Source organism: Pseudorasbora parva, chromosome 18, assembly GCF_024679245.1.
Source record: "Pseudorasbora parva isolate DD20220531a chromosome 18, ASM2467924v1, whole genome shotgun sequence".
In the NCBI taxonomy this organism is placed as follows: domain Eukaryota; kingdom Metazoa; phylum Chordata; class Actinopteri; order Cypriniformes; family Gobionidae; genus Pseudorasbora; species Pseudorasbora parva.
Window position 1 is genome coordinate 11422654 of NC_090189.1, and position 22139 is coordinate 11444792.

A 22139-nucleotide genomic window follows, 5' to 3' on the forward strand; every position below is an offset into this window, starting at 1 on the left:
GTGATACACACACACACACACACACACACACACACACACACACACAGCCGCAGGGGTAACTGGCACAAGCCAACGACTTTCTTCATACCCACAGGGATGGGGTCAGAGCAGCATATGGCCTGGCACTCGGTAAAGGTCACTTTAGACTTCTCATCTTCAAACTTCTCACTCTCTCCCTCTCGGTTTCTTTCCCAGGGAACATCACCAGTTTGTGTTGTTGTGTATGAAACTGTTGTCCATCCACCTGTCGCTGGCCCACGCAGGGGGAACTGGGGCCACAGTGCTGGGTGCTCAGGGTCGGCCCCTCAGGAACCTGCTCTTCAGACTCATTGACTCAAATGTACCAGACTCCATACAACAGGTCTGCAATGAAACACTGAGCTTTATTTGCATATATTTACATTTAGAATTAGCATACAGTATATTCATCCATTTGATGAACACTGGGATCAGTAAGGATTGATTTTGTTTTAAAAAATAAATTTAACTTTTTATTCAACCAGGAAAGTGACTGTAAGGACGTTTATAATTTTCAAAAAATTTGTATTTCAAACAACTGCAACATCCCATATTCCGATTTGCCATCACAGAAATAAAATACATTTTAATTAATATGTCTTTTAAAATGGGAAAGTTATTTTAAATTGTAATAATATTTCACAATATTACTTTTAATATATTTTAATCAAATAAATGAGCAAAAGAGAATTCCAAAATAAAGACGTTAAACATAAAAACATTACAAAACTTAGTCTGATCCCAAACAGTAATTTGTACTTTAAATTCATATTACAAGTAAAGCTACAAGTAAAGCTCAAAGAAAGTGCTGAATGGATGTGAATATTTTGAGATTTATTGTGCCCTTTGGAAAATGATACTTGGCAAGGCATATGTTAATTGTCAGTAGCTATGTTTTCATCCAAGTTGCTAATTTAATGTATTCATGATATTAATATATTAAAAATATTTGCGAAATAAAGAGCATTTCCATAACTTAACTTTATCTTCTGAGGAAAAATACAAAATAGTAAAATACAAATGTAATTTATTGTAAAAGCTACTCTGACTCTTATTTACATATAAGTTATATATATTTAAAGGTGCCCTAGAATGAAAAATGTAATTAACCCTTGCCATAGTGAAATAATAAGAGTTCAGTACATGGACGTCACATACTCTGAGTCTCAAACACCATTGCCTCCTACTTCTCATGTAAATCTCGTGCATGAAAAAAGTGATTCTCAACATAACGACAACTGTGACGCAATCGCTGGGATCATTACTATGTACGCCCCCAACATTTGCATATGTCCGAACATGTTCAGGTCAGGCGTATCTGAAACAAGGTGCAAGATGCTAATAAAGTAACAATAGGAAACTCCAAGTACCATACAAAACTAAATAGTGTGTCTAATGACAGGTTAATATTATTTTGTATTACAAAATTCAACCGTAGATATGTGTCATACTACGTTAGTTTAGTTGCTTACAGATCGCTCAATCAGTCCTTCTAGCTAATGTCACCTTCTCCACCATATAAGGTAAAATGATAGTCATTTGACAAGGCTTCTATTAATTTTGTAAAAAAAAATTTTTTGAATATTTTTGAGAACTGAAGTATGATGTTTTTGCATGTTTGTATTTCAGAGTACATCACAGTCACTGCATAGCCTACATTGTGACTACATTATATATACATGCAATATCGTTGACGAAAAAAGACGAGTCTAAAATGTAGTTTAAAAAATAAAAACTTGAACAAAAAGCATTGGTTTTGTCGGGGGAAAAGAAGAGCGTTCGGGCTTTCGTGCTTGCGTTTGCCAGATTTCAGTCATTTAAATCCCCCAATCAGAGCTTTTCTGTGAAAAGAACGTTTACTATTCCGGTGCGAGCTCTTTCTCTCGCACAGATGATCTGAAAACACCAATAAACAAGTAAGCGGCATTTTAGCAATCTCCATTTGAGATTTTCTGCTCAAAGTGTCATTCAGTCGGTCTGTGTTCTGTCAGGACGGTCAGCCGCTTCGCTGAACAATTGAACTTGTGTGAGCTGCTGAAGTAAGCCAATCAGAGCAGAGCTCAACATTAATATTCATGACCCTTCCAAATAAGCCAAAAACAGAGCGTTACATCCTAGGGACAATTTATAGGGTTGTAAATGGACCTGAAAAACTGTATCTGGACAATTTGTGCTCTTACATAAGCCACATACCCTCTATGTAGATATCAGAGAATAATTTAACATATTGTTTCAACTCATTCTAGGGCACCTTTAAACTATTATACTTTTAAACCTTAGTTTAGCTGCTTCATGTAAACTTAGTTTTTATGTGATTTATTTCATTTTATGTCTTTTTTTTTTTGATGCAATATCTAAAAATACATTTTTAAAACACACACACTCCAACAGGCTTACACAACAGTAAACTTCAGCCAATCAGAATGCTTGCATATGCTGCTGGAGTTCCGCCCACATGTTGAAAACACTAAGATGAGGGAATCTGTTGGCTCTGTTTTCATTTCGAGGGAGTTTGCAGGGAACACGACTTTTCACAACCTTCAAGAGTGCAGTGTAGCCGCTTCGACTGAGTCATCAGTCAGAATGCCAGAATATGAGTCATTCCCTTTATTTAATTGTTATTCGTTTGTGTGTGTGTGTGTGTTTAGGCTGTAATGAGCACGCTGTCCATCGGAGCGTGTCTGTTGCTGCCTCCTCTCAGGGAGAGAACGGAGCTGCTGCACTCTCTGTTACCTCAGGGCCCGGAGAGCTGGGAAAGCCTGTCTAAAGGACAGGTACTCATGCAGAAACACTATCAAACTTTGAATTAATCACAGGATATACTGATTGATTAATTGAATTAATCGCATATATCCATATTGGCTGAGAAAAGCTCTCAAATGAACATAACTCAAGTTAAAGGGTTAGTTCACCCAAAAATAAAAATGTTCTCATTCGCTCACCCTCAAGCCTACTTCTTTCAGCCAAACACAACCAGAGGTATATTAAAAAATATCCTGGCTCTTGCAAGTTTTATATTGGGAGTGAATGGCACCTTGTTTTTTTGAAGCCCAAAAAAGTCCATCCATCTATTGTAAAAATAATCCATACAGCTCCAGGGGGTTAATAAAGGCCTTACGAAGCGATGCATTTTTGTAAGAAAACTATCCATATTTATAACTTAATAAGCTATAATGGCTTCAATAATGGCCGTATGCAAGTCGAGTTCTGGTGGAAGAGCGAACTCTGACCCGATGTAGGAGTCAGAGGCGGACAGTTGACGTCGTGGAGTATTTTTACTTTCTACTCAAGTCAATTTTTTAGTATACTTTATCAGTGTTTTTCTTCAGAAAACTTTTACTTCAATACATTCCAAAGCATAATATATAATGTCATACTTTTTACTGCACTAAATTTAATAAATAACAGTTGTTGTTTTCTTATCTTTAATATTTAATTACAATACCAATGTAGTACTTTTTTACTTGTAAAACTTACTCAAGTAAAACTTTGAATTACTTTTACTTGAGTAAAAGTATACAGTATTACATTTTTAATGTAATTAAATATTAAATGATATTAAATATGAATTTTATTGCAGTAAAAAGTACAATATTATATTTTGGAATATTGTAAAGTAAAAGTTTTCCAAAGAAGAACACTGACAAAGTGCATATACTTGAAAAATAAAATGACTTGGAAAGTAAAAATACTTCAATACCGTCCGATTCTGGTAGGAGTGGCGTAAGCTTAGATGAGACGTGAGAGTAGGCGCCTCGTGATTTAAACAAATAGTGCTGGAAAACAAACTCAAGCTCCTCTGACATCTCCCTTCAAAAATTTGAATTCTTGACCAGTGTTTTGTTTGTCGATGCTTCATGTCAGAGGTCACTCTCCGTTACCAGAAGCCAGCGATTTTATAGTTTATAAAGTTATAAATATGGATAGTTGTTTTACAAAAATGCATCACTTCACTTCGGAAGGCCTTTATTAACCCCCTGGAGCCAAATGTAAATATCGTAGTAAATGTTTTGCTGAATATTCAGTGATATTACTGTTTGCCCTTCTACAGCGCCTACAGTTGGATATGGTGCTCAACAGCCTGCAGGAACAGAGTCATGTTGCATCCCTGCTTGGATACAGCTCGCCTGGGGAGCTGAGTGCAGGTCTGGCACTGCCGCCCACCCCTGACCGCCCCACAGGAAGTGTTAGCTCAAGTTCAGAAGCTCCAGACCACCTTCACCTGGCCGAGGTCCTCTTGAAGACCTTGCTGCTGAGCATTGGGTTCTATACGGTCAGTCCAGTGGTTCAACAGTTGTCCAGATTGAGAGACCCAACAGATGCTTTCTATTTCCAAGCATTGAATTCAGTTTAACTTAATTGAAATTTAATTGAAATTATTTTTAAAAAAGCATTAAGCAAGCATATTATTTTGTGTATAATGAATATGCTTTTTCCCAAAGACATTTTGAAAATGGGTTTTATGATTCTTCCTGTACTGGTTTAGGAAAGGAAATATGCTTTTAAAATTGACATTTGCCCCCTGCATTAGAAAAATGTGGCCACTTTTTTGGGGAAACCACTTAAAAAAACAACTTATAATTTAGGTGATTATCATAATTGATTATATATTAATAATACTGAATATAGAAACAATATAATTGATAATATATATTTGATATAATAATTTATAATATATACTACTATAGAGTTTGAGGTCAATACGATTTTTGAATTATTTCGAAAGATGTTTCTTCTGCTTACCATGAATAAAAAATACAGTAAAACAGTAATAATGTGAAATATTATTAACATTGAAAATAACTGTTTTCTGTTTATATATTTTAAAATGTAATTTATTCCTGTAGTGGTAAAGCTGAATTTTCAGCATCATCACTTCAGTCTTCAGTGTCACATGATCCTTCAGGAATGAGTAACTGTTCTTCTTAAAAGGTTAGTTCACACAAAAATAAAAATTCTGTCAATAATTACTTACCCTAATGTTGTTTGACACCCGTAAGACCTCCGCTCATCTTCGGAACACAAATGAAGATATTTTTGTTTTAATTCCGATGGCTCAGACAGGCCTTTATTGACACCAATGTCATTTCCTCTTTCAAGACCCATAAAAGCACTAAAGACGTCGTTACAAAGCCCATCTCACTACAGTGGCTCTACAATAAACTGCTAGACTGCTGAAATCACGTGACTTTGGCGATCCGAATCCTGAATCGATACGTTGATTCATAACGTTCAAATCTTTGTTTTGAAATCGGCCCCTCACTATATAAGTTGTTATTTAGTTTTTTTGCCCACAAAAACTATTCTCGTCGCTTCATAAAATGATTGTAGAGCCACTGTAGTGAGATGGGCTTTGTAACGACATCTTTAGTGCCTTTATGGGTCTTGAGAGAGGAAATGACATTGGTGTCAATGAAGGCCTGTCTGAGCCATCGGATTTCAACAAAAATATCTTTGTGTTCTGAAGGTGAGCGGAGGTCTTACAGGTGTCGAACGACATTAGGGTAAGTAATTATTGACAGAATTTTCATTTTTGGGTGAACTTACCCTTTAATATTATTGTGGAAACAATGATTTTCTTTGATGTAGGTGTGATAGTTTCTTTAATTTAAATGGCTCTTTGGTCCTCTCTGGCTGTCAATAACTTAAATGGACAGTCATCTGATGTGTCTTGGATATGAATAAATTGTCTTGGATATATGAAATTGAACATTTATGTTAAATATATTTTGAGGAAGTGTAGAAATCAAAAACAAATCGCCACACGTTTTACTTTCCATTAACTCCATTGTACACACAGGAGCGTGCGTTTGGTGAACTGGAGAAGAACAGTGATAAACAGCGGTCCAGTCCGTCCCAGAAACAGACGGAGGCTCCATCACACTTCCACCACCTGCTGTCAGCCCTTCACAGACACCTGCTGGCCCACTGCTACATCCACACAGGCGCTGAGGTACAACAACAACAACAACAACAACAACAACAACACATTTATTGTTAAAGCCTGCTCCATATGATACCTCCCTCAGCCTGCCAGATGCATTGGTTAGAGGTTGTAGTTTAGTAAGAAGTAAAACTTTTGTGTGAGCTATTTATTCAAAGATGCTTCATTCTTATTCCAGAACCCAGAATTGAAGGCAACCTGCATAATAACTGTTTATTTTTTTTGTTTGTGTGTTGTGTAGGATGACAGCAGCGTAGTGCTGCTACATAAGCACCTGTGTCTGCTGCTTCCATATGCAGCCGAGACCTTCAGGAGATCCACCATTCTGCTGGAGGAGAGCACACTGGACAAACACGTCATCAAGAAACTACACAGTGAGAACACACATTTCCATCCATCCATCCATCCATTCATCCATCCATCCATCCATCCATCCATCCATCCATCCATCCATCCATCCATCCATCCATCCATCCATCCATCCATCCATCCATCCATCCACCCATCCATCCATCCATCCATCCATCCATCCATCCATCCATCCATCCATCCATCCATCCATCCATCCATCCATCCATCCATCCATCCATCCATCCATCCATCCAATTGAGTTGTTTGACTTGACTGTTTCTCTGTAGCTGTGCTGTTTGGTTCGGTGGCGGGCAGTCTGCTGTGTCAGGTGACTTACTCTCTCCTCCTGCTGCCATTGGCTGTTGTCAAACCCCTCCTCCCTCACCTGCTCACTCTGCTTGAACACCTCAACGAGCTCAACTGTTACCTGCCCAACACTTCACACTTGGAGAACATGGAGCTGGAAGGAAACTCGCAGGGTAAGCACCAGAATTAATTCTCTGAAACTATTTCAGATACCATAATACATTTTTTGGCATCCAAACTATATAAAAAAAAACGTATTTAAGAACAAGGGGCAGATCTATGAAGAAATTTTATGAGATGAGCACATTACTGCCAATTACACAACGTTCCTTCCTGTTGCAGAACCATCAGACACCTCTGAGCCAATCCTGGCAACAGAGTCAGATGACTGGGCGTGGCTTCTTGACCTGGAGAGGTCTGTTGCGCTTGCCATTGGCCGTTGCCTGGGAGGTATGCTGCAAGGCCCGCCCCCTTCCATCCAGGAGAAGACGGCAGAGTTCTGGCTGTGTAACCCACTCTTGAGAAACGGGCTTGAGATTGACTTTGAACAGCTGGGTAATGACCTACCACAAGGGGGCAGCAGGCCTTGTTTATATTGTAAGGCTTTAACACATGCATAAATACAGATTAATAAATGAATACTCATCTATTTTCCTGTAGACTGTGCAATGGGTTGGCTGACTGAGGCCGTGTTCATGGGTTGTGGGGATGTGAGACTTGCTGAGTTGCGGCTGTCGGAAGAGAACACAACGCTAGTGGAACTCGCCCTCGGCTCCCCGCGAGAACCCGCCAGCGCCCTCTGGAGGAAGCTGAAGGAGTATGCTGCAAGTCGTGGTAAGAGAGGCAGGATTTGTTAAAGGGTTAGTTCACCCAAAAATGAAATTTATGTTATTAATGACTCGACCCTAATTTCGTTCCACACCTGTAAGACCTCCGTTCATCTGAACACAGTTTAAGATATTTTATATTTAGTCCGAGAGCGTTTCTGTTCCTTCATGAAAGGGAATGAACACTATACTGTCCATGTCCAGAAAGGGAATAAAAACATCATCAAAGTAGTCCATATGTGACATCTGTTAGTTCATTAGAATCTCTTGAAGCATCGAAAATACATTTTGGTCCAAAAATAACAAAATATATTTTTTTACTGAAAACTATTTATAAACTGAAATCACGTGACATTGGCGATCCAAACCAGGAAGAGAAGACAATGCTGAATAAAGTCGTAGTTTTTGTTATTTTTGGACCAAAATGTATTTTTGATGATTCAAGCGATTCTAATGAACTAACTGATGTCACATATGGACTACTTTGATGATGTTTTTATTCCCTTTTCGGACATGGACAGTATAGTGTGCATACACTTAGATACGCTGTCGGACTAAATATAAAATATCTTAAAATGTGTTCTGAAGATGAACGGAGGTCTTACGGGTGTGGAGCGACATTAGGATTTCATTTTTGGGTGAACTAACCCTTTAAAGTACATATAGAATATGAAAAGAATGTAAAATATATTGATTGACAAGCTTGAGACGTTTTTTTGTCTGGCCTTTTTGAGCCAGTGTTTGTTTGTCTGTATACCGTAGTACTCAATAATTACCATATTTAAGTACCACTGTGGTGCTTTAGGTTAGTATTTAGTATTATTTGAAGCAATTTTAATTATATATAAATGCCATTATATATTGTTGTATTTTAAATGTTAATACTTTTTATTTTTAAGTGTATAATTTATATACATTTTAAAATAAAATGTATGAAATATAAATATATTAATTACACACACACACACACACACACACACACACACACACACACACACACACACACACACACACACACACACACACACACACACACACACACACACACACACACACACACACACACACACACTTTTTTAAAAATAAATATATTAATTATACATTTAAAAGTTATACATTTATAAATGTTTTTTATTAAACTAAATTAGAAATAAACATTTATTAAAAAATAAATAAATTAAATGTATTAAATATTTAAATGTTTCTTTTTATTAAACATTTACATTATTTTATTCTGTGAGCAAAAAGACACTTTGAAGTAATAGGAGATAAACATCTCATAGCTATGTAGGAAATCAGCTGCCTATTTAGTACATTGTTCAGTGGTCTTTACAAAAATTTGACGGCATAATGCTGCATTCGACCAACCAGAGTCAGGTATTCCAGATTACAATAAGCGCTGTCATCATGTGCGTGTCCAAATATTAACCTTGACGTATGTTTTTATATAGACTGGGACAGTAGTGGATCAGTGGGAGACTCTCTGCTAGAGATGGCATGTCGCTGTAGTTTGGCTGCTCTGCTCAAACACACCGGCCTTCATGAAGCCTACTGGCAGGATAAGTGAGTGAAATCCACACCTCGCCCTCTATCTCTCTCTTTACCTAGATCTCTTTTTTACATCTATATCTTCTCACTTCTCACTTATGCTATAGTTTAATGAACTTTGTAATTAGTTGACCCAGATTTAATCTATTTAAAGAATGACTCTTTATGTGAATATTAAAGTGTCAGTCTCTGTTTCTCCCTGTGCTGTGTGAAATCTCACATGATAAATGCCTTAGCCACTATTTGTGAGAGTGAGAGTTTAGTAAATATGAATTGACAGTCATGAATCCAGATAAACCTTCCTCAGTGTTTGGACAGCAGTAACCAAAAAATTAAAAAGTCCATTAATGTGTGTGTGTGTGTGTGTGTGTGTGTGTGTGTGTGTGTGTGTGTGTGTGTGTGTGTGTGTGTGTGTGTTTTACTGCAGATATGAGCCTTGTGAGGTTCTGACTGAAATATACCAGGTGGTGTATAAAATCCGCAGCACTCTGCTGTCCTATAAAGAAAGCATTGGCAACACAAGCAGCGTCCAAACGACTACCACCAAACAGGTAAAACACATTGATAAACACATTTTATTTAAATAAATACAATGGGATATATTATTTAAATGTCTGAGACAACTAGTGAAACTAGTTAAAGTTAACATAAAGTTAAATTATCACATGATCAATATCACAAATTATATTTTATTACTAACCTACAAATAGTGCAAATATCAAAATATTTGTTCTACTTTTTTTTGCTGTTATAACTTTTGTTTTATATACATACCCAATTTAATTTATATTTTAAACCCTAGACTCTATATTTATATACTTTCATACTTACATACATAGTTATATTTACTACTTCAAATGTTTGGGGCCAGTAACATTTGTTTTTACCTCCAGGGGTCATCGGTTGTTTTTTCTTATCAGTGCGAAAGAGACTAAAAATGTTTTTGAATTTCGATTTTGGTCATACAAATAACTGTTAAGAAACTGTTAATGAGAGCAGGTGTCTGTGAAATTCACAATAAAAACAAAATGTTGTGCTTTTTGCTAAATAAAGCAAACATGATGTGCGATCTGTTGTCTCTCTTAATGAAGTCCATTCTGATGCTTGTCAGAAAATGAACTGTAACTTAGCGAATACTTGTCACACAAACATGAGACATTTTGCAATGTCAGGTTTTAAATAATGCAAATTAAATAAAAAACAAATAATTCTCTTTTTATGTAATCTGTTTGAAAAGAGAGAGATGTCAGTCGTGAGCCTCCTCGTTATCCGCTAATGCGGCCACGCCGACAGAGAGCATGTTCTATTCAAAGGAAAACTATTTTATTAGCAAGGAAACAAATTAATCAAAATGAGCATTAAAATATGATTATATAATATGATTTATAATATGATTATATTATAAAGCATTAAATACCTTTATAATATAATCATATTTTAAAAAATCCTGTTTTTTTAAAACTTTCTATTCATCAAATAATTGCTTTCTATTAGTAAACAGTAACAGTAATAAGTAGTAAACTGTTTCAACATTGAAAATAATTCGATATGTTCCTTGACCACCAAATCATCATATCAGAATGATTTCTGAAGGATCATGAGATACTGAAGACTGGAGTAATGATGCTCAAAATTCAGCTTTGCCATCACAGGAAAAAATATATTAAAATAGAAAACAGTTATTTTAAATGGTAATATTTCCCAATATTACTGTTTTTAACATATATTTTTTAATCAAATAAATGAAATATTAATGAGCATAAGTGACTTATTTTCAAAAACATAAAATCTTAATTACCCCAAAACTTTTGAACATTGGTGTATATGTATATTTGTCTTTGATTATCATATTAGGTCCTATGTTTAATGCACTTATTCTTAGGAAACATGCTAATGAATTTGGGATGTTTTTCACAAATGTATTATAGGAAGAAGTTTTATTTATATAGCGCCCTTCCAAAGTTCAAGGTTGCTTAAAAGAGTGTTACATTTAAAGACAACATGAAATGTAATAAAATGTATTTTTTTTTAATCTTCTCCTACCACTAAAGCAACTTTATGCTACGGGTAACAAAATAACATTAACCAATATTAGCTCTGTTCCTCCTTGTTTCATCCTGTCCAGGCTTCATTGGTCTCTCAGAGCCCCAGTGAGGAGAGGCAGGAGGCAGTGAGCTCGGGAGAGCAGACAGGAAGAGACGCAGATCCCAGCAGCCAGACTCCCCATGCAGCTGAACACAACCAGGATGATCCCTTAGAGGAGGAGACGCCCAGCATCAGTAGTATGTACCTGCCGGGTAAACACTGTGCTTTCTGTGTTCTTCCCTCCGTGCTTCTGCTGGACCATAGTCCAAAAGCTTCTTGTCTCAGAAAAAGGCCTGTTCAACAATTCCAGTGTTATGGTGCACTCCCACTTTTTTGCCCATAGTTCTGGGATTAAATACCCTGAATAAATTAAATAATAATAGTAATATATATATCCTGACTGGTTTTATATATATAAAACATTATATATATATATATATATATATATATATATATATATATATATATATATATATATATATATATATATATATATATATATATATATAGTTATTTCTTTATATATATAAGTGAAGAGTAAGTAATGACTATAATTACATTCACACAGGGCTTGTAGTTTTAGTTTATTTAGTTTTTTTTTATTTTTATATTTAACATTTTAAGGTTGTGTGTGAGGCAGACGCAAAGTGTTTTACTCTGCTTAAGTAAATATTTAAAATGTCTAGTTTTTTTCTTTGTAAAACTTTTTCTGCAATTTTTCTGCACTTTTTCTACATTTCAGAGCATAATGTCTTACTTTTTTTTTTAAATACTTGATTACAATACAAATCTAGTACTTTCTTACTTTTCTAACTTACTTTCGTACTCAAGCACAACTTTGAATTACTAAATGAAAGTACTAAATGTTTTATGTACTTAAGTATTAAAGGTAAAAAAATAACTTTATTTATGAAATGTTGTGCAGTAACTATGACAATATGCTTTGGAATGTATTGAAGTAAAAACATTTTTGAAAAAGTTTTCCAAAGAAAAAACAGATACATGAAAAATGTACTTGAATAATGTAAAAATACTTAAAGGAACTGTATATAAGAAATGTATTTCAGTTAATTATAAAATGGCCCTGATGTGTCATCAGACATTAAGAAATCATGTTCATTTAAAATACTTTAAAATAATCACTGACAACAGTAGTCCGGCCAGGATATTGTCATTTAAAAGTTGTTGTTGCAGCCCTCAACTGATGTTGATGTTGACATGTTGTGTTTTGGCCTGAAGCTCCACCCTCCACCTATCAGCCAATCACAAAGTCAGTAGTGTTTCGTCATCCGGGTTGCCAGATCTGCTATAGTTACCACAGCTGCAGCTACAAACGTTCCTGCTGATCCTGCAGCCGATCTGGCAACCTCGAGTCTGGGGGAGGGGGAGAGGGAATACACCGCTCTACAGTCATTTGAAAGTGATTGCAGTATCAGTTTTGGCCACAATCTTACACACACTTCCTTTAACTACTGTCCACCTCTTGTCATTACACTGAAAATAATTGTCGCTGGATTTAATTAAGCACAGGCGAAGCACTGCTACTTGGGCCTAGAGATATCACGGCTCTCATCCTCACGTCCTCTGTGTTGCCTGATATCTCTGCGCCCAAGTAGCAGTGCTTCGCCTGTGCTTCCCATAATAGTCCCAAGTCAATATCTGGAAATCGCCTAGTCTTAATCTGAATCACGATTTGTACTCGTTGTGAATACGCAGGCCACAAGAAGTAATTAGGTGGGTGTTTTTTTTTTCGGGATCACTTTTACTCGGGAAATGCTAGCTGGCAACATAGGATTCCATTCATTATGCTAAGGTAAGCTAGCGGCACCCCGCCAAACTAAAACAATGCATCCACTAAGACAAAAATGCATTTGCCCACATATCTAAATTTAGGAAAGAAGTTGAATAAGCCCTATTTCTAAAAACGGTGGAGTGTCCCTTTAACATAATTTACAGCATTATTACCTGTAATCCAATGCCTATAATTTTTTACAGTGTAGATGTGTATTGGTTGTGATTTAATATGTGGCATTATTTGCTCTAAAATACTTACTCTGGTGTTGTATTGTGTAATTATTTGCACAACAAACTGTTTGCATGTTTCTTTCTCCCTGCAGAGGTTCTGCAGTGTTTCCTGGCCACACGTGAGGCAATGCAGCTCCAACAGAACGAGACTGTGTACGAGTCGTCTGGCACTAGCACGTTACCCAGCAGCACCGAGAGCCCAGGAACGCCAGAAAGAGAGCCTCCTCAGCGGCCCTGGAACCACCACAGCACCACTGACCATGGCCTTTCCTTCCCGGCGGCATGCCACTTGCTGGTCTCCCGCTGCCTTTTCCTTCTGCTGGGGGTCCGAGCTGCTTGGCAGGAGGAGATTGTGTCGTCACAGACGCCCACTGAGAGTTTAGCAAGGTTTGCGTTTGTGTACAATTACAGAACATTTGCTTGCGCATGCTGTGAAAAAAATGTACGGTATGTGATTAAATCTCTCTCACTCCACAGATCTCCACCCTACTATGAGGCGTTAGGAACAAAGATGGAGTTAACGTCCTCCTCTGAGAGAAGATTCAGTGAGAGAGAGGTATTTGTGCATCCCATGTTTTCTCCTAGTACAATATTGATGAATTGATCTCTCGTTTGGTCTTCTTGTTTGTTTCTTTTTTCACCTGTGGTCTGTTTCGTCTCTCTTTTAAAGACACTAGATCCGTCTAAAAGCTCCTCAGGGTCATTCAAGAATAAAATGGGTGAGTGTGTGTATATAGTAGCATATTAAGTTATGATGTATCTGATCTCACAAATTTTGGATATGTTGCAGATGTGATTTCTAACACATCTCATATATTGTCTGATATCACGTTTTTAGCAGTTTCCAATTTCTCGTCTTATCTCGCATCTCATCTAACGTAACTGTTCTCTCACATGTCTGATCTTACATTTTTTGCATCTTGCATATTTGATCTCACACAGCGCATATGCTTCTTCTGTCTGATATCACGTCAGATCTATGACATCTATTTTTTACATGTCTGAACTGCGTGATCTCACATACTGTATGTTTCATATAATTGATCTCTTAAATGCCTGATCTCTCAAATCTGATTTTCACCGGTCTGATCTCACGCTTGATCTCTCATCTCACCTTTATATCTCGCTTGCCTGATCACACGTTTAATCTGAGTTAATCTGTCATCCATTTTAGTTATCACACTTCTGTGCTAATCAGCCCCGTTTCTTGCTAGGCCTTCCGCTCTGTTCTTTGGGCATCATGAAAGACGCCTGGGAAAGACTGCGGCAGTGCATCAGTCCCAGTACCGTGCTGTGCCCTGGCGGAGGTGGCACACCCATCCTGGGCCAGGTCTTCCATTTCCTGTGTGGGAGCCTCCTCCGGATCTCTTCTCTGATAGACAAAGATGGAGGTGCACAGGCAGACCCCAAAGCCATCACTGTAGCCATGGCACAGCAACACCAAAGAGCTCAGGTGGGAAAGCCATAGCAGATTATTTATATGTTCAATAACTGGCTAAAATTCAGAAGAATTAAGTGTATTAACATCTATGTAATATTCTCATACAGTAATAGTATAATCGTTTTCATACTCTCCCCTCAGGTGCGTTTGGAGGCCTTGTGTCAGATTTCCACCTTCCTGTCAGAGATGGAGGAAAAGAGCGTCAGCTCGCTGGCGCCCCCACGTTTCCCAGGCCTCCTGCAGTCAGTGCAGCTCCAGTTCCTCTCCGGCTGCTTTGGCCTGGGAGCCCCGATCACCGGCAGTCTTGTGGCACCTAACAACAAGATTCACCATTATACTGTAAGACATGCTGTTAATCACATCAGCCTAAATGCAAATTCATTTTACATCATGCTTATTTAAAATTTTATTGAAGGATTGCAAGAAATGTTGAGGAAATAATTTATATTTTGATCATTTGTTTGAATAAAAACAAAGATAATTTTGTGTCCTGACTGGTTTTAAAAATCCTGCCCATTTTTTGGGATAAATGATCCTATCACAAACATCTTATGATCTGCAAATTAAAGGGTTAGTTCACACAAGAATGAAATTGATGTCATTAATGACTCACCCTAATGTCGCTCCACACCCATCAGACCTCCGTTCGTCTTCAGAACACAGTTTAAGATATTTTATATTTAGTCTGACAGCGTATCTAAGTATATGCACACTATACTGTCCATGTCCGAAAAGGGAATAAAAACATCATCAAAGTAGTCCATATGTGACATCAGTTAGTTCATTAGAATCTCTTGAATCATCAAAAAATCATTTTGGTCCAAAAATAACAAAAACTACTACTTTATTCAGCATTGTCTTCTCTTTCGTGTTCCTCAAATAAAGATTCAAACAGCCATGAATCAGTGAATCGGTTAATGATTTGGATCGCCAATGTCATGTGATTTCAGCAGTTTGGCAGTTTTTTTAATTTTTTTGTACCAAAATGTATTTCCGATGCTTCAAGAGATTTTAATCAACTAAATGATGTCACATGGACTACTTTGATGATGTTTTTATTCCCTTTTTGGACATGGACAGTAAAGTGTGCATAGACTGCATATGCTCTTGGACTAAAATATTAAATATCTTAAACTGTGTTCTGAAGATGAACGGAGGTCTTACGGGTGAGGAACGACATTAGGGTGAGTCATTAATGACATCGATTTCATTTTTGGGCGAACTAACCCTTTAAGATGCACAATCACTGTGATTTTATTAAAATATAATTTCAGGTGTCTAGATGACTGTGTTTTTGTGTGTAGGCTGGGACTCAGTCGGCTCCTATCAGTGTTCAGAGGGAGTTACAGTCTGCAGCTCACACGCTTCACCAGCAGCTGGTCCGTGTGCTCAGACAGAAGGTGGCGCTAGAGAGAGAACAAGCAGGTGGGTAATGATTCTTACTCATGGATGCAACATTTATCTAAACTACAAAAAAAATACATTAAAATAGGTTTTCTTAAGCCAGCTAAACTTAAATAATTTTCATAGTTTTTTTGTTGTTGATTTTTGTAGTTTTATATAAATACTTCGTTTTTAAAATGACTTTTCATATTAATAATATAAACAAATATTATACAGATAATATAAATAATATTGATTACATTTCAACAAAAAAAATACAATTAAGTGCTATTTTTTATATATTTTATTCATTTTAATTGTGAGTAGGTCATTATAAAAACTGTGAAAATAATATTAACTACATTTAAATGAACTATTTTGTACTTTACAATGTATCTTGATGATATTAATTAAATAAATAAATTATAGTAACATTTAATTTATATATATTTTTTTTTAATTATTTATGCATTCAAAACTTTTACAATTAAAGGTACAACATGTAAGATATTTTGATTAAAATCATGGAAACACCAAAGACGCTTTAATATATTATGTTTTTTTTTTTTTTTAGACAGGTGAGGAACTGTTTGGATACATTCATCATCAGAAAACTAATCATTGTTATATAGCTCAACACAGGCACTTGCTGGTGTTACATGTTACATGCAGTCCACCACAGGGACTAGTTGTTTAAATTGTTTAAAAATTAAATTGTTTATTGTTTACCACGAGTGCCATGTTTTACCATGCCTAATATCGATCCAGCTTACTGCAGTGTTCAACAGGTGTCTCATAGTAGTCACTGAAATAACACACAGAAGCATTATAATATAGCTTTCAACACGCTCAAATAATGTATTTAATATGATAAAACAGCACTGCGTATGCAATGACCAGAATAAGCAGAAGCGCTCGTCTGCAGCACAATAAAAGCACCACAAAATCAAGGCTACAACTTTGTTTTGAATAAGCAACAAAAAATGACATATTGTTTCTTTAAACTGATTTGGTTTTAATGTATCATTGTCCACTGATTCAACATTTGTGATATTGCTTTGTGATAAGATTTTAGCTTGACTGCATTTGTATTTTGGCACAGTCCTAGTACTCTAATAGTACACACCAGTTTAATTAATCAGTGATTTAACATAGATTTGTCTCATTTCAGGCTCTTATCAGCACCTGCTCTTAGCTACAGTCTTTGCTCTGAACTTTCACTATCAGCCGGTGGATCTGGTAGTGATTATTAAATGTGGCGTCCTGGAGATCTTGTCCACACTGACTGATAACACCTGCGTGCTGGTGAACCAACGCTGGCTGGCCGCCTCCATGTCCGGTCACATGCAGCTCGGTGGGGCGGTGAAGCTGGCCGCTGCCAGACTCCTGCAGATATTCGCCATAGCAGCCAGGTGAGATTATAAACTAGATAATTCATTACAAAATGGGAAAACACCTCCCATAATATCCCCATAAAACATCACACTTTGAGAACTGCTGCCTTAAGCCTAGTTCAGACTGCACGATTTTCAAACTCGTCGGGTCACTGCTCTATTCACACTGCATGACTATCTGGGGTATCATTCAGTCACTGCTGTGTTCACACTGCACGATTGTTTGACGACAGAGGAGTTCACACTGCATGACTGAACAAGAGGAAGAATCGCCGACAACTCTCTCTCTCTCCGGTCACCGGTGCAAACCACGTTTCCCAAACACACGTGCGATGTGCCGAGTAAACAACGCGAGATCACACGTGCGTCAGACCGGAGTTCTCTCGCGACACTTTGAATTGTTATTTAAAATGATAAACTGCACAACGTTTGCTTCAAACTGTATGTGCGCTGATTTGTAGAGAAAAAGAAAAAAGATTATGGCGGAAGAAATTGTTGGAGAGACAGAGGGAGCCAGGATTGTTTTCTGCAAAGACAGTTTGAGGTAAATAAACAATTTTGTAATGTGCTGCTTCTGTGGCTGGATGTGCAAATGTTTGGGCTTTGTTTCTGTTTGATAGAATTGTAAATATATCTATTAAAATACTGATATCCTGCTCTATAACTCCTCCCTGAACGTCCTGCTGCCCTGTATCTCACTCTTTCATTGGCTGTCGGTCATCGCCGATGTAATTTTCAGTCAGAACCCTGTTCACACAGCAGGAGTTTGAATCGCCGACAGGTCCAGATATTTAGCATGCCAAATATCTCACCGGCGTCGGCGACTCGTCGGCGATTCTCTCTGATCGCGTCTTTGATTATTCACACTGCGTGATTGTCACTCGCGTGCACGAGCACCGATTTGCCTGTGATCTCGGGCATTTGTCGGCGATTTCGCAAAACCTGTCGGCGACTCAAAATCGGGGCAAAAATCGGGCAGTGTGAACTAGGCTTTAGAAAACCACCTTCAAATCATTTTTTATGTTAGCATCTTAATATTGCATTTTTGTAACACTTTTGCATGGTAAAGAAAGTGTAAATTAAAGAAATTTCAAAACATATTTTCATCTTACAGTTTTTAAATCAGCGAACATTCCTTCTGTCATAAAAATTTCCCACATGCTAGCTACAGTACCTGGCTACAGATAATCCAGGTTGTGCAGCTGCAGTTACTGTGTGTGTTTCTCCAGTTCCTGTGAAGAGACCTTGCCGTTGGACGTGTCTCAGGCTCTCATGGATGTAATGAGCGAGCAGCTGCAGGGATTGTTACATGCAGTCCACCAGCAGGACGTGCTAGAGAGAGACACCACAGAACACATCCAAGAAGAAGCAACCAAACAAGAAAGTGAGTCATAACAAAACAAGATTAAGGCCCTGTCCCAAATGGCACCCTAAACCCTCACGGTCTTCCTTTGAGTCCGCAATTTCACAGCGTAATGTCGCTTTGACTGCTGGGAAGAAGTCTTCTGCGTAAGCAGCACCAGAGTGGACTCGGCGAAAGTGCGCATCGAGGGCACATATTGACCTCAAAGGGGCCACTCGCGAGCACTCTTCTGAGACCTAAAATGACAAATGGGACACCCTGTGGTCTCATGGACTTAAAGGGTTAGTTCTCCCAAAAATGAAATTGATGTCATTAATGACTCACCCTATGTCATCCCACACCCGTAAGACCTCCGTTCGTCTTCAGAACACAGTTTAAGATATTTTGTATGCACACTATACTGTCCATGTCCATAAAGGGAATAAAAACATCATCAAAGTAGTCCATATGTGACATCAGTTAGTTCATTAGAATCTCTTGAAGCATCAAAAATACATTTTGCTCCAAAAATAACAAAAACTACTTTATTCAGCATGCTCTAGCGCGTTTGATTTCAAACCTCAAATAAAGATTCAAACGGTCATGAATCAGCGTATATATCAGCAATACGCTGATTCATAACCGTTTGAATCTTATTTGAGGTTTGAAAACAAACGCAGAAGAGAAGACAATGCTGAATAAAGTCGTAGTTTTATTTATCGTAGTTATTTTTGGACCAAAATGTATTTTCAATGCTTCAAGAGATTCTAACTAACTAACTGATGTCACATATGGACTACTTTGATATTTTTATTCCCTTTCTGGACATGGACAGTATAGTGTGCATACACTTGGATGTGCTCTCGGACTAAATATTAAATATCTTAAGCCTGGTGCACACTGTGCGATTTTGCCCACCATTTGGCCGTCTGAGACAAATTTAGCAAATCCTAAAAGATTCCTCAGATCCTAGGCTAAAATCTGACGTCTTTGGTCGTTAGTTTGACATGTTCACCGGCAGCCGATTAATGAGCGCTGCGATCAAACTTTACCTCAGACGAAATTCTGGCAGTGGCAGCAGATTTGGCACAGAATCCTGCAGTGTGACTTCTCCTATGACGACAGTCAAATATCTCGGTTTTTCAAGACAAACTATGACCAAAACGAAAGCTAGAGATTTCTTTGTAGCCAGCATTTCAGTCTTGCGTGTATTGATGATATAAAACTCCGGACGAGTTTGCTTGTGCTCGTCCGTTTTTAGCGGACTATTGTACAGTCTGACATTAATGACAACTGAGATTTTACAGTGTGACAAGGAACATTCGCAAAGGATTTAGAAAAATTGCAGTGTGCAGGACCCATTAAACTGTGTCTGAAGATGAACGGAGGTCTTACGGGTGTGGAGTGAGTCATTAATGACATAAATTTCATTTTTGGGTGAACTAACCCTTTAACGGACATGCGCACGAAACGGCCATTGTAAGTCCACAAGACTGAAAGTGCACATTAAGTATGCCATTTGGGACAGGGCCTAAGAGTTCTTTAGTATATTTTTGTTATTTTTGGTTACTTACCGTTTCATCATACTTAAAGCTACACTGTGTGATATTTTCCCCATCTAGCGGTGTAAAGGTTTATGACCATCCAGTGAATAATAGTTTCTGTTCCTCTCAATTCTGATTTCGTTTTAACTCCTACGGTGGCTGATTTAGTCCAAGATTAGCATGGCAATCCCCCTCTTCACATTCGACACGGTGCCATCGAGTGTTAAAACGCGAAAGGCGAAGCTTGAATTTACGGGTATGTCCCTCTTTGGCTAATGTACTTTCAAGATGGAGGGGCAACATGGCGACCGGCATCCGAACCCCTCACCCGTATGGATTTTCAATGGCATATTATAAACTTACGAGAATACTTTATTACTTTAAAGAAATAAATATACATTAATGAGCACATATATTTTTGAAAGAACTAAGTGTTTTTAGCTAAGAATAAACTAAAAAATGTACACAGTGTATCTTTAATAATAACTTGTGTGTGTATATATGTGTATATATAGTGTGTGTATATATATATATATATATATATATATATATATATATATATATATATATATATATATATATATATATATATATATATATATATATATATATATACACTACCGTTCAAAACTTTTAGATGAGTGTGGATGGATTTTTTTTTGGTTTTTGAAAGAAGTCTTTTCTGCTCACCTGGCTGGATTTATTTGATCCAAAACACAGCAAAACAGTAATATTGTAAAATATAATTACAGTTTTAAATATTTTTTTTTTGAATATATGTGAAAGGAAATGTATTCCTGTGATGCAAAGCTAAATTTTTCAGCATCATTACTCCAGTCTTCAGCGTCACATGATCCTTCAGAAATCATTCTAATATGATGGTTTGCTCAATAAATATTTATTATTAATAACAACAGTTAATCATTAACAACAGTATTCAGGATTCTTTGATGAATCGAAAGTTCAAAAGAACAGCATTTATCTGAAATAAAAAGATTTTGTAATGATATACACTACCACAATACACTAATAATATACTATTTCACAATATGACTTGCTTTGAGCATTTTACAAAATCCAAATTGTTAAATTGTATTGTATATTTGTGTAATATTTATTGTATTGTATTATTTATTGCATCTTATTATTGTATTAAAAAAGTATAAACTTTTTTTTGTTGAATTTTAGGTGCCGATATAGTTCGCAGCAGCAGGGTTGTGGAGTCCCAGCTTGCTGACTTTCTAGTCTTCCTGAGGCGTATTTTGTCACTAAGGGTCGCCAAAAGAGTCTCAGCATTTGTCAAGTGGATCGATCCATTGATGACAATTATTTCATACAAGTGCAACTCGGGAAATCCACATTTCCACAACCTGCGGACGAAGCTGCTGGCCTTCCATATTCTAGAAGCTCTTCTCCCTGCCTGTTCAGACCCTGTCGCCATGAAACAGGTGAGACAGGAAGTGCTGTTCGCTGAACACTGAATGATTGGTGCTTGATTGTTCTGACTAATAAGCATTTACCATGTGATTTTTCTTTTATTTCAGATTGTGGATCAGTTATTTAACCTTTTGTCAACATACATGTGGGAGGAACCTGTGGCCCTGAGAAGGAAATTAGAAAAAGAGAGAACTTCTGAGAATATAATTAGGGTATTTAAACTCATCTCTATCTGTCCACATTTTACACACTTGTATTTGTGTCCTTGGGTTTTAGATGGTTTGTTTTATATTCTTATGTGTCTTCCAGGACAGCGGAAGTGAAGATGAATGTATTCCTATTGGTGATTTTTCTTTTGACCCACATAAACTGATCTGTTGTTCTCTGGAGAGCGGGAATGTGCTATCTCATGGATCGGGGGGAAAAGGGTACGGTTTGGCCACCACTGCCATCACATCTGGATGCTTCATCTGGAAGGTACCAATGCAAAATAC

At 37.2% G+C, this 22139-nt stretch overlaps 1 protein-coding gene across 8 annotated transcripts in view; it reads left to right on the top strand.

Moving 5' to 3' along the window:
- Positions 1-22139, top strand: part of LOC137046988 (probable E3 ubiquitin-protein ligase HERC1) — a 97902-nt gene that overhangs the window by 24620 nt on the left and 51143 nt on the right. For 7 of the 8 annotated variants that reach the window (XM_067424522.1, XM_067424516.1, XM_067424518.1 and 4 more), the window contains exons 12-33: positions 196-361; positions 2667-2792; positions 4070-4291; positions 5819-5971; positions 6204-6336; positions 6601-6792; positions 6962-7174; positions 7280-7453; positions 8898-9009; positions 9422-9545; positions 11120-11291; positions 13197-13491; positions 13582-13660; positions 13775-13823; positions 14319-14557; positions 14687-14884; positions 15850-15970; positions 17100-17340; positions 18552-18706; positions 21397-21656; positions 21753-21857; positions 21955-22122. In XM_067424522.1, coding sequence (XP_067280623.1) covers positions 196-361; positions 2667-2792; positions 4070-4291; positions 5819-5971; positions 6204-6336; positions 6601-6792; positions 6962-7174; positions 7280-7453; positions 8898-9009; positions 9422-9545; positions 11120-11291; positions 13197-13491; positions 13582-13660; positions 13775-13823; positions 14319-14557; positions 14687-14884; positions 15850-15970; positions 17100-17340; positions 18552-18706; positions 21397-21656; positions 21753-21857; positions 21955-22122 — 3697 coding nt within the window. The remainder of the gene's footprint in view (positions 1-195; positions 362-2666; positions 2793-4069; positions 4292-5818; positions 5972-6203; positions 6337-6600; positions 6793-6961; positions 7175-7279; positions 7454-8897; positions 9010-9421; positions 9546-11119; positions 11292-13196; positions 13492-13581; positions 13661-13774; positions 13824-14318; positions 14558-14686; positions 14885-15849; positions 15971-17099; positions 17341-18551; positions 18707-21396; positions 21657-21752; positions 21858-21954; positions 22123-22139) is intronic. The other variant, XM_067424519.1, reaches the window with a different exon arrangement.